The sequence below is a fragment of the Bolinopsis microptera genome, chromosome 5, assembly GCF_026151205.1.
Source record: "Bolinopsis microptera isolate Bmic1 chromosome 5, MBARI_Bmic_1.0, whole genome shotgun sequence".
NCBI lineage: Eukaryota > Metazoa > Ctenophora > Tentaculata > Lobata > Bolinopsidae > Bolinopsis > Bolinopsis microptera.
The window spans coordinates 6,009,749-6,026,342 of NC_087076.1; the positions used below are offsets into that span (position 1 = coordinate 6,009,749).

At 40.7% G+C, this 16,594-nt stretch overlaps 2 protein-coding genes across 2 annotated transcripts; one reads left to right on the top strand and one right to left on the bottom strand.

Annotated features, from left to right (window-relative positions):
• The first annotated feature begins 2,905 nt into the window (after positions 1–2,905).
• LOC134816058 (proton-coupled zinc antiporter SLC30A2-like) lies at positions 2,906–16,164 on the top strand. The gene is made up of 9 exons (XM_063824779.1): positions 2,906–3,047; positions 3,269–3,386; positions 4,237–4,383; positions 5,177–5,330; positions 6,107–6,167; positions 6,286–6,387; positions 6,578–6,683; positions 14,847–14,981; positions 15,292–16,164. Exons 1-9 carry the CDS (start codon positions 2,916–2,918, stop codon positions 15,420–15,422), a joined length of 1,086 nt encoding a protein of 361 aa, XP_063680849.1. The 5' UTR covers positions 2,906–2,915; the 3' UTR covers positions 15,423–16,164.
• On the bottom strand, positions 11,278–12,874 carry LOC134814680 (thrombospondin-1-like). The gene has a single exon (XM_063822848.1). It carries the CDS (start codon positions 12,835–12,837, stop codon positions 11,278–11,280), a length of 1,560 nt encoding a protein of 519 aa, XP_063678918.1. The 5' UTR covers positions 12,838–12,874.
• Positions 16,165–16,594: the final 430 nt, after the last annotated feature.

A 16,594-nucleotide genomic window follows, 5' to 3' on the forward strand; every position in this document is an offset into this window, starting at 1 on the left:
TAAGCTAGAAAAGCAGTCATTAAGCAACAAATACAAATTTTTAATAATTTAGTTCGATGATAGAGATTGATTTCTGTTTAAATAAAGTCCGGCAAGGTAATTGAAATTTTAGGCTACGAGTTTTATGATTTTTATTAATTTTTAGCCAAGAAGTTTCTTGACCAGTTTTTTAATTTTGAACTTCATTTCGCTGACGAAACGTAGAGTTGACTTTTTGGGCTCTAGAAGTAGAAAATACCACAGTATAAATACCAATACCATACTAATGTTGTAGCTGCGTTCATCATAATATAATCCATGCTCTCATTAACTCTCAACTCTCTAAATTGATCAAACCGCAGAGATTATGTTGAGGAATAATTTTAGACTTTTGGAATCACAAATTCTAGGAGGCTACAAATTTCATAATTTCTCAGAATTGACTATTCTCTTGCTGTGTGATTATTTGGTTTGTAGGTAAGTATGTAAAGTGTAAACTTTCCGATAATATTCTAGATATCCCAGCAGTATAGAATTTAGATTAATTTACTGGGCGGCGCTCAGCCTGTCATTCCACCAAATCTTTAGTTATGAACATAATAGCCTGGGGTCCCCAGGTGAAGATTATTTAATTATACATAGTTTTGATCAAATAATTTAGGCATTGTACACCGGTACGCAGTACATTAATTCACTTCTTCTTAAAAATGCAAAAACTCATTCTATCTAACATCATAATTTAAATAAATCTTAAAGCCTGCATCAATATTTTCCAAAACACTAACTTTTCAGTTTTACTTATTAGTACTTCTTACTCCTTGGTTTGAGAACGTTGGTCTCAAACTGTCCACGGTAGTTACCAGGAGGACTGTAGTTGCAGCACACCCGCGTATCATGACGTCACACCACGTGTCATGACGTCACACCACGGTAGTTAGGTACCAGGAGGACTGTAGTTGCAGCACACCCACGTGTCATGACGTCACACCACGTGTCATGACGTCACACCACGTGTCATGACGTCACACCACGGTAGTTACCAGGAGGACTGTAGTTGCAGCACACCCACGTGTTATGACGTCACACCACGTGTCATGACGTCACACCACGGTAGTTAGGTACCAGGAGGACTGTAGTTGCAGCACACCCACGTGTCATGACGTCACACCACGTGTCATGACGTCACATCACGGTAGTTAGGTACCAGGAGGACTGTAGTTGCAGCACACCCACGTGTCATGACGTCACACCACGTGTCATGACGTCACACCACGGTAGTTACCAGGAGGACTGTAGTTGCAGCACACCCATGTAGATTTATCTTTAGTTGCAATCCCACATCCAAGCTTGGTAGTGCCCTTCCAGACCACCTTAACAAGAACAAATAGTTAAATATTCAGGCCTTGTTATCAGGTAGTTATAATATAAAGTAGTTTTACGGATTGGGGTACTGAATGTTAAATTACCAAAGAAAGATCTGATAAACTGTTTCATTGTGGAAGCAAGCCGTAACTATTACCACTAACTATACTTGGTAGCAGCCCAAATTATCAAAATTGTGATCTTTGAGACTTTTTTGTCATTTAAAACATTCAAATGCACCTGTGTAAAGTGTCCAGTATTAAAGGAGAATCCCGGATTTTTGAAATCATAGTGCTGTATCTCGTCGTACCAAGATTTAACAGCTGTCTCTCCCTCTCCACCAGAAGAGGACCCCCAGGACTTGTAAATGTTCTCTCCATAACCGCTGCCCTGACTGTGTTCAAACTTGTTGTGATCCCTGAGGTATTTGCACCAATCCCCAGCGTTCTTTGCCACCAAGTTGTTCCACTTAAGTGCTTTTACTCTGTGCCTTTTACGGTAAACGTTGTGTGCTTTTAAAGCACCCCTCTTAAAACTATTGAAACACCCCAGAGCTTCAAGTTGACATACCACGAGACACGATAAGATGACTGACATCAATTTCATCTTCAAAATCTAATTTGAAAGGATTTTTCCTTAACAGAAAAAAATAATAAATAAATCGAGAAAAAAAAGCTATGTGGAAAAAAGTGACGAACCTACTAACCTAGCTTGGAGGACACTGTTCTATGAGTACAAGACTTAAACAATAACTTAATCTACATTCGTTAGACCGATTGATGGCTCCTTTTCTTAATAGAATATTAACAATATCGTCATAATCATAAGTATTATTACAGGAAATTACGATACATTGTATTGAATTACAAATATTAATACAATAATTCTAGGTATAGTAATCCAGCGATAAAACGGATCTTTCCAACTTTAAGTTTCAGGTGTGAGACAGAGTCAACATATAAGTGCGGTGGGTACAGGGTTCGGAATTGCACTATTCACCAATCACTGCACTTTCGTGCACCATCGGCCGTTATTTGTTTTATAAGATTTGTGTACGTCAATTTGGTATAGGCATCGCTATGTACAATGGGATGAGATCGACATGCCAATAACAATGATTACTGGTTAGGGTCACACGTTTTTCATGAACATAAAGTTCATTATTATTATAACCAGATAGCAACTTTCATTGATAATGCATCGACTTTTCATACTATCTATATTTGATAAAAAACAAAAGAGGGTTAATCTTGGCAAATGAACAACTTATTAAGCCGGATCACAATCCTTCAACAGATTGAAATTGAGTCACTTTATTTTAGGCTCGTTAGTGGCTTATACATAAAATGTGTTAGAATGTTATAAATGTAAAGTTGTTAAGTTCTAAAGTTATAATATTGAATACTATATTTCAATTATGCTCATGATGAGCTCAACTAACAATACGGCAAGAATCAGTTTGGTGCGTCCAACTTCAATTCAGGGCCAATGAGAAACTCATAATAAATACAATCACATAAACATTAACTTTAAGCTCAATCGCACGGTAATTAAACTCAGGTATGACCTCAGAGATGGACAGTTCGCCTCTCCTACCCAATGTTGCGGTCCAGGCTCGGAATGGATACGGTGGAGTCAACTTAAGTACGCCCTCCAAACGCAAGGACCAATCTAACGGTGTGGTCAGCTTATCTAACAGCAGCTCGGTACGAGCGAGTGGGTGAAGAATATTGTAACTTTTCAGTATTTTCTTATTATCATAATAATATAATATCAGTCAACATTTATCTTAAATGTCATAAATGTTGTTAATAACACGGAATACACAGTTTTAAAAAAATAATCCTTTCCAATCTTTTGAAACACCCTGTATCACAATCAGTTAAATCCTTATTAATTGTATTCTAATTAATTATATCCCGAACAGTTCAGTGACCAGACGTGCTCTACCTACACAGAACTCCCTCCCCCCACCAATAAGGCTAGAAACAAGCTCATTATAGCCTCTGTCATCTGCCTTCTCTTCACCATCACTGAGGCTTTAGGTCAGTCATCTGCTGTTAGAGGGCCGTTATAAGCCGGCTGTTAGAGAGCCGTTATAAGCCGGCTGTTAGAGGGCCGTTATAAGCCGGCTGTCAGAGGGCCGTTATAAGCCGGCTGCCAAAGGGCCGTTATAAGCCGGCTGTTAGAGGGCCGTTATGAGCCGGCTGTCAGAAGGCCGTTATAAGCCGGCTGTTAGAGGGCCGTTATAAGCCGGCTGTCAGAGGGCCGTTATAAGCCGGCTGTTAGAGGGCCGTTATAAGCCGGCTGTTAGAGATCCGTTATAAGCCGGCTGTCAGAGGGCCGTTATAAGCCGGCTGTTAGAGGGCTGTTATAAGCCGGCTGTTAGAGGGCCGTTATAAGCCGGCTGTGAGAGGGATGTTATAAGCCGGCTGTGAGAGGGCCGTTATAAGCCGGCTGTTAGAGGGCCGTTATAAGCCGGATGTTAGAGGGCCGTTATAAGCCGGATGTTACAGTAATACAGCCCTCTAACAGCCCTTCAAGTTTAACCGCGGGTCGGCATTGTACCACGTACGTAGAATTAGGCCAAACAGCGTTTGTTTGTTGAAATCCACGAGTTCAGATTTGCTGCCGAGAGAAATATGCAAATTTTAACAACATTAATTAGCATTAATTAACATTAATTAGCATTACTTACAATTAATAATCACAGGAGGGTACTTCTCAAACTCGCTGGCTATTTTAACAACATTAATAAGCATTAATTAACATTAATTAGCATTAATTACAATTAATAATCACAGGAGGGTACTTCTCAAACTCGCTGGCTATTTCAACAACATTAATTAGCATTAATTAACATTAATTAGCATTAATTACAATTAATGATCACAGGAGGGTACTTCTCAAACTCGCTGGCTATTTTCACGGACGCTGCCCACATGTTAATAGACTTCATAAGTTACTCTATCTCCTTGATAGCTATCTGGATCGCTAAACGACCACAAACCAAGACCATGACATTCGGCTGGTACAGAGCAGGTCAGTACGGTACTTACTTTACTTTACAGAGCAGGTCAGTACGGACCTGCATTTCTTACAATATTTCTACGATTTGCTACAACTAAAACTCCCAAACGATTACAAATCTTAAAAGTAACATTTAAATGAAGGTATCATTTTGTTTCAGAGGTGATAGGAGCAGTGGTGTCCGTAATAGCATTTTGTTTCAGAGGTGATAGGAGCAGTGGTGTCCGTAATAGCATTTTGTTTCAGAGGTGATAGGAGCAGCGGTGTCCGTAATAGCATTTTGTTTCAGAGGTGATAGGAGCAGTGGTGTCCGTAATAGCATTTTGTTTCAGAGGTGATAGGGGCAGTGGTGTCCGTAATAGCATTTTGTTTCAGAGGTGATAGGAGCAGTGGTGTCCGTAATAGCATTTTGTTTCAGAGGTGATAGGAGCAGTGGTGTCCGTAATAGCATTTTGTTTCAGAGGGAATAGGAGCAGTGGTGTCCGTAATAGCATTTTGTTTCAGAGGTGATAGGAGCAGTGGTGTCCGTAATAGCATTTTGTTTCAGAGGTGATAGGAGCAGTGGTGTCCGTAATAGCATTTTGTTTCAGAGGTGATAGGAGCAGTGATGTCTGTAATAGTATTTTGTTTCAGAGGTGATAGGAGCAGTGGTGTCCGTAATAGCATTTTGTTTCAGAGGTTATAGGAGCAGTGGTGTCCGTAATAGCATTTTGTTTCAGAGGTGATAGGAGCAGTGGTGTCCGTAATAGCATTTTTTTTCAGAGGTGATAGGAGCAGTGGTGTCCGTAATAGCATTTTGTTTCAGAGGTGATAGGAGCAGTAATGTCGGTTTTTACTATCTGGGTGGTCACAGGAGTGCTGTTCTATCTGGCTATATTCCGGATTGTAGACCAGGATTACGAGATTGACGCTAACCCCATGCTTATCACTGCTTGTCTTGCTGTCCTCGTCAATACTGTGTCAGTTTTGAAGTGTTTTTATTAGCCTTACATTATTTGTTCATATACTAACTTTATACTCTAAAGTCAAAATAAGCAAGATCTTGCTGTACAATTCTAATTCAATTCTTGCAATATCTATATTAGGAACCGACCAGATATTCGGATGAATTAAATTATTGGCTTTTAATACCAATTTTTAAATGATAGAGGTTTAAAAGGAGTTAATTTAAAGTTTCCGGCAAGATCTTGCAAAATCCATGAAAATCCAACGAACCGGAAATTAGATTGATATCCGGCCATTCCGGTCCGGCAGCCAAAACCCCACACCGGTCGGTTCCTAAATGCCATCAAAGTGCAATAGCCCAAAATGGTCGTATTTCAAAAATGGTTAGACTTTGAGTAATCAAGTTCGCTGATTTAAAAGTGACCTTTGGAAAAGCAGTAACAATTTCGGCCAAAAGGTAAGACTCAAAGATGTTGTCCAAACCCTGAATGATGAATCTGGTATAATTTCTTCTGCTGTCATCATCAAATTTAAGGTGATTTCTGCATTAAAAGGTTTAAAAGGAGTTAATTTAAAGTTTCCGGCAAGATCTGGCAAAATCCAACAAACCGGAAAAAAGATTGATATCCGGCCATTCCGGTCCGGCAGCCAAAACCCCAGACCGGTCGGTTCCTAATCTATATGCCATCAAAGTGCAAAAGCCCAAAATGGTCGTATTTCAAAAATGGTTAGACTTTGAGTAATCAAGTTCGCTGATTTAAAAGTAACTTTAAACAGCTAAAATGTTCAGTATGGGTGTGGTCCTATTCCCAGAGGACCTTTGGAAAAGCAGTGACAACTTCGGCCAAAAGGTAAAACTCAAAGATGTTGTCCAAACCCTGAATGATGAATCTGGTATAATTTCTTAATCTGGTAGTTCTGTTAAAACAATATGGATAACCACATGAATTATCCTATTTTTTGCCACAGGAGAAAGTGAATATAAACGTGCGCGCAGCATTTATCCACGTGCTCGGTGATTTGATCCAAAGCGTTGGGGTGGTGGTGGCTGCTGTCATCATCAAATTTAAGGTGATTTCTGCATTATCAGCTACAATTATTTCATATAATTTAATACACATACTTACAGTTTACACAATTACTTACAGTTTACAGCATTCAATTTTTGACAAATCGATAGCTTAAAACCTGCTAATATAATATAAGCTCTCATCAACCTCAATTTTAAAACTAACATACGAATGATACCCTCCATATCCAGCCGAATTGGAAGTTAGCTGACCCCATTTGCACGTTCTTCTTTGCAACGCTGGTCCTAATAACGACCATCAACATCTTAAAAGATGCTCTCCGTGTTCTTATGGAAGGTTAGACCTCAATAATTACACTATTTCCAATTTGCAAGCACGATATTTATCAAGCTGTCTACCCCTGTCTACCCCTGTCTACCCCTGTCTACCCCTGTCTACCCCTGTCTACCCCTGTCTACCCCTGTTTACCCCTGTCTACCCCTGTCTACCCCTGTCTACCCCTGTCTACCCCTGTCTACCCCTGTCTACCCCTGTCTACCCCTGTCTACCCCTGTCTACCCCTGTCTACCCCTGTCTACCCCTGTCTACCCCTGTCTACCCCTGTCTACCCCTGTCTACCCCTGTCTACCCCTGTCTACCCCTGTCTACCCCTGTCTACCCCTGTCTACCCCTGTCTACCCCTGTCTACCCCTGTCTACCCCTGTCTACCCCTGTCTACCCCTGTCTACCCCTGTCTACCCCTGTCTACCCCTGTCTACCCATGTCTACCCCTGTCTACCCCTGTCTACCCCTGTCTACCCCTGTCTACCCATGTCTACCCCTGTCTACCCCTGTCTACCCATGTCTACCCCTGTCTACCCCTGTCTACCCCTGTCTACCCATGTCTACCCCTGTCTACCCCTGTCTACCCCTGTCTACCCCTGTCTACCCCTGTCTACCCCTGTCTACCCCTGTCTACACCTGTCTACCCCTGTCTACCCATGTTTACACATGTCTACCCCTGTCTACCCTTGTCTACCCCTGTCTACCCCTGTCTACCCCTGTCTACCCCTGTATACCCCTGTCTACCCATGTCTACCCCTGTCTACCCCTGTCTACCCCTGTCTACCCCTGTCTACCCCTGTCTACCCCTGTCTACCCCTGTCTACCCCTGTCTACCCCTGTCTACCCCTGTCTACCCCTGTCTACCCCTGTCTACCCCTGTCTACCCCTGTCTACCCCTGTCTACCCATGTCTACCCCCGTCTACCCCTGTCTACCCCTGTCTACCCCTGTCTACCCCTGTCTACCCCTGTCTACCCCTGTCTACCCCTGTCTACCCCTGTCTACCCATGTCTACCCCTGTCTACCCCTGTCTACCCCTGTCTACCCCTGTCTACCCCTGTAGCAGTCTTTTGTCTTATACATCGCTGTGCGATTGCACTAATTTTATTCAGCCTGTGTTTTGGGATTTCTATTCCACCCCAGCAACTTATACAAAAGCTAGTACAAGCTAAACATAAAGACAAGGTGCCGTTCTGTTGTGCTCTCCATATTGTGGTTCAGCTTGGTATTAGATATTCCGCTCTATCGAGAATAAACGACTTCAAGTCGCCGGCGTACTTCGTATTATATTATCGATCCGCACCTACCTGGATATAATAGCTTATAATGTTATTAACCTTATCGGACCTTATTTGACCAGACATTAAATAAACGGACATAATTATGAACGGACATTAAAATGAACGCTCGAAGGCATTCAAAACTGTCAAAAATCCAAATTTTTCATCTTTTTTTTGCGTTTTTAAAATTTTAGCAGATAATTTGTAAATTAATTTTTCGGCTGCTTTTTTTTTGTTTATATTCCGCGGTAAAATTAAAAACAAATCAATTTCTTTTTTATTTAAGCAGAAACACTTCGAACAAGTTTACAAGTTTACAACAAAATTAATTCCTCACATGCTAAATTAAAATAAACTTAACTAATTTTCCCTGTTTAATCTTAAATTTACTAAATCTTATTACGATACAAATTATTAGTGATTTAATCCAGTTCTGATTTCTAAACTTTGCATTCAACGTTAGACCAAGTGGCCAAGTTACTATCCTTGTTCTATTTTCTAAGCTATGCATTCAACGTTAGACCAAGTGTCCAAGTTACTATATTTGGTCATGCTACCACCCCAATAGATCTTTTTCTCCTTAGGGTAGAATGTGAAGCTGTAAATTTTAAGTTGATCAAAGGTTACTGTCCCGATCAAAGATAACTGTCCCGGTTGGAGATAATCCATCTTTCCTTTAAATTCCGCTTCGGGTCCATCGTCCATTGTTAGAGACAGTGTGAAATCGTCGTTAATGGTAATTGTTCGGCCTTCGGATTCGAGCAGCTTGCAGGGACTGGGATCAGCCCATTTCGTGCATTTAACGTTAGACCACGCTTTTTTGTCATTCTTTTCACCATCCCAATAGATCTTTCCCTCCACAGGGTAGTAGTTGAATACGCTACTTTTACCTTTAAGATCTGCATCACCCCAGTTAATGGATCCGGTATTTGGAATAGTTGTTTGATCAATCGTTCCTTTGGAATCCGGTCGATTATTGTCCCATTGTAGAGTCAGTTCGTTTTGGTCAGCGTTTATCGTTGCAGATCCGTATACGAACGAGAGGCAGGGAGGTTTAGGTCTCGGTTCTGGTTTTGGTTTGGCGTCGATAACTACTATAGCCAACAGGCAAGTCAAAATAACGGCAACTGTCCTCATACTAGAAACGTCTTGAAGAGAACACTATAGAAAATATAATTTTAATTGTAATTGATGTCGCTTAACATCATTTGTACTACCAACATCATTTGGTCTGACGTTAAATGCAAACAAGAGCCTCAGCCAGAACCAGAACCAGAACCAGAACCAGAACCTTCCTGCAATTTATTCGTAGCCGGATCCGCATCAATAAACGTCCATGAAGATTCCACACTGACTGTAAAATGGAATGCAGGTATTCATCGACCAGATGCGAAAGGAAAGATAGATCAAGGCACCATTCCACATACAGGGTATGTTTACTTCCCAGATGATAGAACTTTCAGCTTCAACTTTTACCCGGAGGAGGGAACGATTTATTGGGATGGTGACAGGGGTACTACCAACATCATTTGGTCTGACGTTAAATGCAAACAAGAGCCTCAACCAGAACCGGAACCAGAACCAGAACCTAAACCTAAACCTTCCTGCAATTTATTCGTAGCCGGATCCGCATCAATAAACGTCCATGAAGATTCCACACTGACTGTAAAATGGAATGCAGGTATTCATCGACCAGATGCGAAAGGAAAGATAGATCAAGGCACCATTCCACATACAGGGTATGTTAACTTCCCAGATGATAGAACTTACAACTTCAACTTTTACCCGGAGGAGGGAACGATTTATTGGATGGTGACAGGGGTACTACCAACATCATTTGGTCTGACGTTAAATGCAAACAAGAGCCTCAACCAGAACCAGAACCAGAACCAGAACCAGAACCAGAACCAGAACCAGAACCAGAACCAGAACCAGAACCAGAACCAGAACCAGAACCAGAACCTAAACCTTCCTGCAATTTATTCGTAGCCGGATCCGCGTCAATAAACGTCCATGAAGATTCCACACTGACTGTAAAATGGAATGCAGGTATTCATCGACCAGATGCGAAAGGAAAGATAGATCAAGGCACCATTCCACATACAGGGTATGTTAACTTCCCAGATGATAGAATTTTCAGCTTCAACTTTTACCCGGAGGAGGGAACGATCTATTGGGATGGTGACAGGGGTACTACCAACATCATTTGGTCTGACGTTAAATGCAAACAAGAGCCTCAACCAGAACCAGAACCAGAACCAGAACCAGAACCAGAACCAGAACCAGAACCAGAACCAGAACCAGAACCAGAACCAGAACCAGAACCAGAACCAGAACCAGAACCAGAACCAGAACCAGAACCAGAACCAGAACCAGAACCAGAACCAGAACCAGAACCAGAGCCAGAACCAGAACCAGAACCAGAACCAGAACCAGAACCAGAACCAGAACCAGAACCAGAACCAGAACCAGAACCAGAACCAGAACCAGAACCAGAACCATTTTAAATTCCTTTCCTGATAAGAGAATTTTTCCTTGTCGCATCAAACGGGATCAATACAATTTTACACAAGAATGCATTGCAACCATGCGACTCATAAACAATACGTCAATACTCCAATCCGTATTTTACATGTAGTGAACAATGATTTAGTAAATAATTGTGATGTGCGTGCATGAAAAGATTAATCAGAGAAAATGAATTAAGTTTATTTTAGTTTCCTATGTATTTGCTGAATTAGTTTTTGTAAAATTGTTCGAAGTATTTATGCAAATAAGAAAGAGATTGATTTTTTTTTTTACCACAAAATATGACGACAAGGAAACGGGGTTTGCTGTATATAAAGAAGTACAATATTCCATTTCCAAACAGACCGTACACGTGTCTATACAGTAAATAGCGACAGGAGCCGGGACATTCCAATGAGAAGTGTTATAATTATGATAGCTATCGCGTTTAAACTTTTAAGATAAACCATCATTCGAACCGAAAATTGTTTTTCATGACCACAATATGATATCGAAAAAATTTTTTACAAGAAGAATTGTTTGTAGACGATTAACTTCGGCATCTAGTGTACCCAGTTGAAGTTTAATAAGTCTCCTCATCTCCGGACCATCTCCACTGTAGACGAAAATCCGGCCCGGTTACCCTTTACGGTTTTAGGACAGCTCATAAATCACGACTCACTGTTTACCTATCAAGAATATCTCAATTTTGTATTTAAACTATGATATTTTCCAGTCAAATATTCTATTCTCTATTTGTAACTATAATTAATAAAATCGGCTTAATGTTCAGCTATTTCTGGGCAGTTCAAATGTCCATTAGTTACACAGATAGTTGTCAGCCCATGTATCTGGATCAGCAGTTTCCAGCCATTGAATGCAACCAAGACCAGCAATGGGACCAGCGGAGTTCCATTGGAAGTCGTACGGAGAATCAGCGGGAAGACACACAAAGTTGTCGTCCCAAGTGTGGGGATCAGCATCCTCAGCGATGTTTACACATTTCTGACCGGCGATTTCTCCAGCCATTGACCATCTCAGGCCAGGATCTGCCATTCCGTTTTTCCAGCAGAAGAAATTATCCTGCCAAGTGTGACCTTCCGGTTCAGCAAATTCGATGACTCTCATGCAAGTGTAACCATCTGGAACTCCAGAACTGCTCCATTTGAAGTCACCAGGCCATGAGGGGAGAGGTTCTGTTACAACGGGGCCCTCCATATTTTCGTGGCAGAGATAGTTGTCTGCCCAGGTGTCTGGATCAGCAGTTTCCAGCCATTGGATGCAACCAAGTCCAGCAAGGGGACCAGCCGAATTCCATTTGAAGTTGTAAGGAGAATCCTGTGGAACGCAGATGAAGTTGTCCCCCCAAGTGTGGGGATCAGCATCCTCAGCGATGTTTACACATTTCTGACCGGTGATTGCTCCAGCCATTGACCATCTCAGGCCAGGATCTGCCATTCCGTTTTTCCAGCAGAAGAAATTATCCTGCCAAGTGTGACCTTCCGGTTCAGCAAATTCAATGACTCTCATACAAGTATAACCATCTGGAACTCCAGCACTGCTCCATTTAAAGTCACCAGGCCAGGATGGAAGTCTAGGTGGGCAAACTTGGGTGTTGCAGATTTGTGACTCTGTATTTTGTCCTTGACAGTTTGCTCCACCATATGCTGGAGCAGGGTTGGTGCAGGTTCTGGATCTGGACTGGGTGCCTCCCGCACAGGAAGCAGAGCATTGTGACCAATCTCCGTAGTTACTCCACCCACCATCAACTGGGCAAGGTTCAGTGTTGCAACCCTCTGTCTCTTCAGCATCTCCTTCACACTCAGCACCGCCATTGGCAGGAGCAGGAGAAGAACAAGTTCTGGATCTTGTCTTGGTGCCTCCTCCGCAGGAAGCAGAACATTCAGACCAGTCTCTGTAGTTATTCCACCCACCATCAACTGGGCAAGGTTCAGTGTTGCAACCCTCTGTCTCTTCAGCATCTCCTTCACACTCAGCACCGCCATTGGCAGGAGCAGGAGAAGAACAAGTTCTGGATCTTGTCTTGGTGCCTCCTCCGCAGGAAGCAGAACATTCAGACCAGTCTCTGTAGTCACCCCACCCACCATCAACTGGAGGTTCAGAACAGGCGTGTCCACAAGCCATCACAGCTTTTTCTACCTTAGCACACTGCTTCTTCTGTTTCTTGGAGAGCCTCCCTTCTCCGGTAGCGGAACAACCCGTACTCTCATCCGCTTGGTATCCTTTCTCTAGACAGTCATCGAACTGCTTTACCTTCTTATTGACGTTCTTCTTGTTGAGCTTGCATTTACTTTGGGCGTCAGCAATAGCGACGAGGGTGAACCCCACGATAGCTACCAACAGTAAGATCTTTCCCATGTTGAATCAGTGCACTTATAGTCGATGAAGAAAATATAGGAATGAGGTTTATCTTGGCTCATACCTGTATATGATGATGCCTTCCACAGCTAATCTTCCACAGCTAATCGTGGCACTTTAGTTATTTATTGGCAGCAGCACTTTCTGACAGATCACTCATCACTACAGATAGCAAACTAGATAGCTACCAACTGACCAGCAGTAAAATATTTCCTGTCTGTGCACTAAGTCCCACCCATACAGTTCAATACGTGGTTGACAACATGAAATTCCCGAAATTTGACATTAGTGGGCGTTCACTGAGTTGCCACCACCCTCATCGAGTTTAGAATATTTGAGTTTTTGACATGGTCTTAAACAATGGTTACAACTATTTTTTTATAAATGAACTATTTTTATCTTGATATTTACACTTCCATTGATGCAGATGGTTGTCCGTGTTCCGCATCAAATTTAATTAACCTGCCAATGTCATTGCCTCCCTGCCCGTAGTTTTACTGTTTTAGTCACGAGCCTGTATCAGAGGCTTGTTTGACTGTGCCCACTGCCCCCACAGCCGGCCGGGTGTGTTGGAACACTCGATTTAACAAAGAACGCATACGGCTTCTTAAAACTGGTCGTTTCTTATCCCGCTTATATCAACAATCAAAATTAAAATAAAGATTGCCGATATCAAAGCGGCTAGCCTTACGATATACTCTAAAAACTAGATAGTAGATACTTAATTTATGAATATGATATTTCACCAAGTTAAATCAAACTTTTATAAATAGTATTAGTCACGATGTAACTTAACATTTCTTTATGCATAAATGAGATGGAAGGGGTTTTTGAAACATATAAGTGATACGAGCAGGAGCTCTCAAAACATGCCTTATTCGTATTTAATTAGGTGAAGAGATTGCAAGCTGAACATATGTCGTTCTGTCAATACAATACTTTAGGGTATATCCGGCAACATGAGATGCATGATACATTATTTTACCATCACCGAATTCAAAATATTCAAAATATGGGCAAATTGCCAAAATAGATTCTAACGGAGACTGCAGCTTTGAATTGTGCAAATCATGCTATTAAACATATATAATTATAATTATATGCTATTGAATTCAAATTCGGTTTATACAACTTTTTTTGTTCCAAATTGTAACTAAATATATGTTTCTCAATGTAGTAAAGTTGTTGAGATCCGTAATGTAATGACTATCATATGAGCAGCACCTTGTTCTCCTCATAGAATTAGAAAACAACAGTTGTAGTATAGTTGGCACCACGCCAACTTGTCTTTGTTCCAGATCATTTAGATTAGACATCAAACAAAAGGTGTAGGCATTCAAATTGAATACTTTACTGTTATGTATAGAAACAGTGATATCCTACTAGACAGGCGTAAATTAGTTAACGTTAAAATGTAGACGAGATAGGGCAGTGGCGAAACGACCGCCCCCGCTACCCCCGCTATTAACTTTAAGGGGGAAGCAGTTTTCCGAATTTCAGGTATTTTTCAAAGCAAAAACGTATATAGTAGTTTCATTGCGTCCTAATATATCATCCCGTTTAATTTAACGTTTGGTCGAATTGAAAAAATTGGGGTACTTTTTGCTATCATGGGAGGGGCAGGCGGCAAAAAAAGCTGTAGGGTGCGGCAAAAAAGGCTACGCCGGACCTTTTTATAGGACACGAGAAAAAATGTTTGGGGCGGCAAATAATTTGCGGGGGGCGGCACACAGGTACGTTTCGCCACTAAGTTAGGAGTTAGGACCTATCGTGATATCGCAGATCAAATTAGTTCCATCGGGTGAGTGGAAATAGTAAATGTGTGTAGGTCCGCATTGCAATGCCAAATTTGTAGTTGTTTAGTTTATTATAGATAAATCGGCATATTTGACAATTCTGGAATCAGAATTATGGATGTCTTTACAATGGATATGACATAATGTATGTACTAGTATCCAGATATAACATAACAAAATTCTCACTACCCTAACAATCTCCCACTTACACAGGAATGCCAGAGGAGGTGAAGAATAAAGAGCTTGAGCAGGAACTGCTCAGTATCTCTGAAGTCAGAGAGGTCCACAGTATGAATGTCTGGAGCCTCACAATGGACAGAAACGTTATTTCCGTGCATCTCAGTGTCGGTCAGTATACTTTTTGACTTTTGTGTTATTTTGTAAACATATCCCGGTTATCATACATTGTGCCTCCTGCTGTTTTATGCTTTTATGTGACGAAGTTTTATATTTTACAACCTTTATTTTAACCTACACCCAGTACTACTCAATAGCCATAACTCTTGATGTTAAATGCTGATAACAAGATCGAAGGATGAAATCAAACATTAGTTAATAAAAATTGCACCAAATAATTGACAGTGTTTACTTTAGATGTTTAAAAATAATGCTCTAAACTATTTACTCTGCATTTCATGACCCCTATATCGTATCTCAGAAGAGAGCTCGAAGTCCTACGCCCAACTACTGGAAACAGCCCGAACTGTGATCATGGCACACGCAGATTTCCACCAGATAACAGTGCAACTAGAGCCCCTCTCTTCAAGCTCTGCTATCAGATCCGTGTAGGGAACCAGGGTTGCTACTTGCAGAGACCAGTGCAACTATCCGTTATCTACTCTTATAGCATAGTATCTGCATGATAAACTGCATGATAAACTGCATTTCATACTGCATGATGTAGTTATGTTTGTGTCCAAACAAGGAAGAAGACTTTAATATGAAGATAATTTGAAGATAATGTGTTTTATCGTCCTAAATCTTTCCTCGCAAAGAAAAATCTGGAATTTTTCACGGAAATCTTTCAAAATTGATCACAATTATAAATTTTAATTACATGATTGCTATTAATATTAGATTATAATATCACTAGATCTGCGAGGCGGACTATTTACATTTGTTTTGACACGTGACAGTTATTCCATGGGTTTTGATTGGTCAATATTTGATGTTGAACAGTTTTACACGGGTTTGTGAAAACAATGGTTCTTCTCCTCCACACACTTGTATACTGATCCAGGTACTTATTCAACGTATTGAGAAATTACTAGCACAATCACCATAATCAGAGTTAGTTGATATGCAAATAGATTATAACAATTTTTTGGGCAGCAATGGCTAAGTTTTATTGTTAAACATGCGATTAGAATTAGAATTGATTGATTTTAGAATCATTCGTGATTACTGAATATGATCAGATATTTAGCTTTTATATTTTAAGTCTTTTGAATTTTGTATGCCTTTTATTTTATACATATTTTTTATTTTTTATACTTATGTTAATATACTTAAAAAAGTGCATTTTAAATCAACGAAAAACGATCGTAATTTCATTGCATTTATAATATCCAATGACCAATGCACATATTAGCAACCACATTTTTTTTAAATTTTTGACAGTTTGTAATGTTCGTATTATATTCTGTTATATTACCCAGCAGGTCAGTTATAATAAATAAAGACCATAGCTTAACGTTTCTTGATAACAAAAGTAACTATAATTGTAAGTTACTGTTAGCTTACTCTATCTTTAGTGGTTATATCACTACCACTAATGGTTATTAATATCCCACCGTACGGGAGAACTGGTGCCACTCCCCAGGTATAGTAGTTATCTAGGCGTGATCTAGGTGTACCTATCATAATTCCTAAGTCCTGCACTATACTGGACAGACTGGTGATCGTAGTTGTCTTACTCATTACATGTCAGAATAGTGACATATAGTAAAGGCATTACAGGA

What these genes read in the sequence shown, in the direction of transcription:
- LOC134816058 (XM_063824779.1), top strand. Translation starts at nt 2,916, where the DNA reads ATGGACAGTTCGCCTCTCCTACCCAATGTTGCGGTCCAGGCTCGGAAT. An exon ending in ATTCGGCTGGTACAGAGCAG is followed by an intron (nt 4,384 to 5,176) that starts GTCAGTACGGTA and finishes ATTTTGTTTCAG; the next exon opens with AGGTGATAGGAGCAGTAATG. An exon ending in TCTCCGTGTTCTTATGGAAG is followed by an intron (nt 6,684 to 14,846) that starts GTTAGACCTCAA and finishes CCACTTACACAG; the next exon opens with GAATGCCAGAGGAGGTGAAG.
- LOC134814680 (XM_063822848.1), bottom strand. Translation starts at nt 12,837, where the DNA reads ATGGGAAAGATCTTACTGTTGGTAGCTATCGTGGGGTTCACCCTCGTC.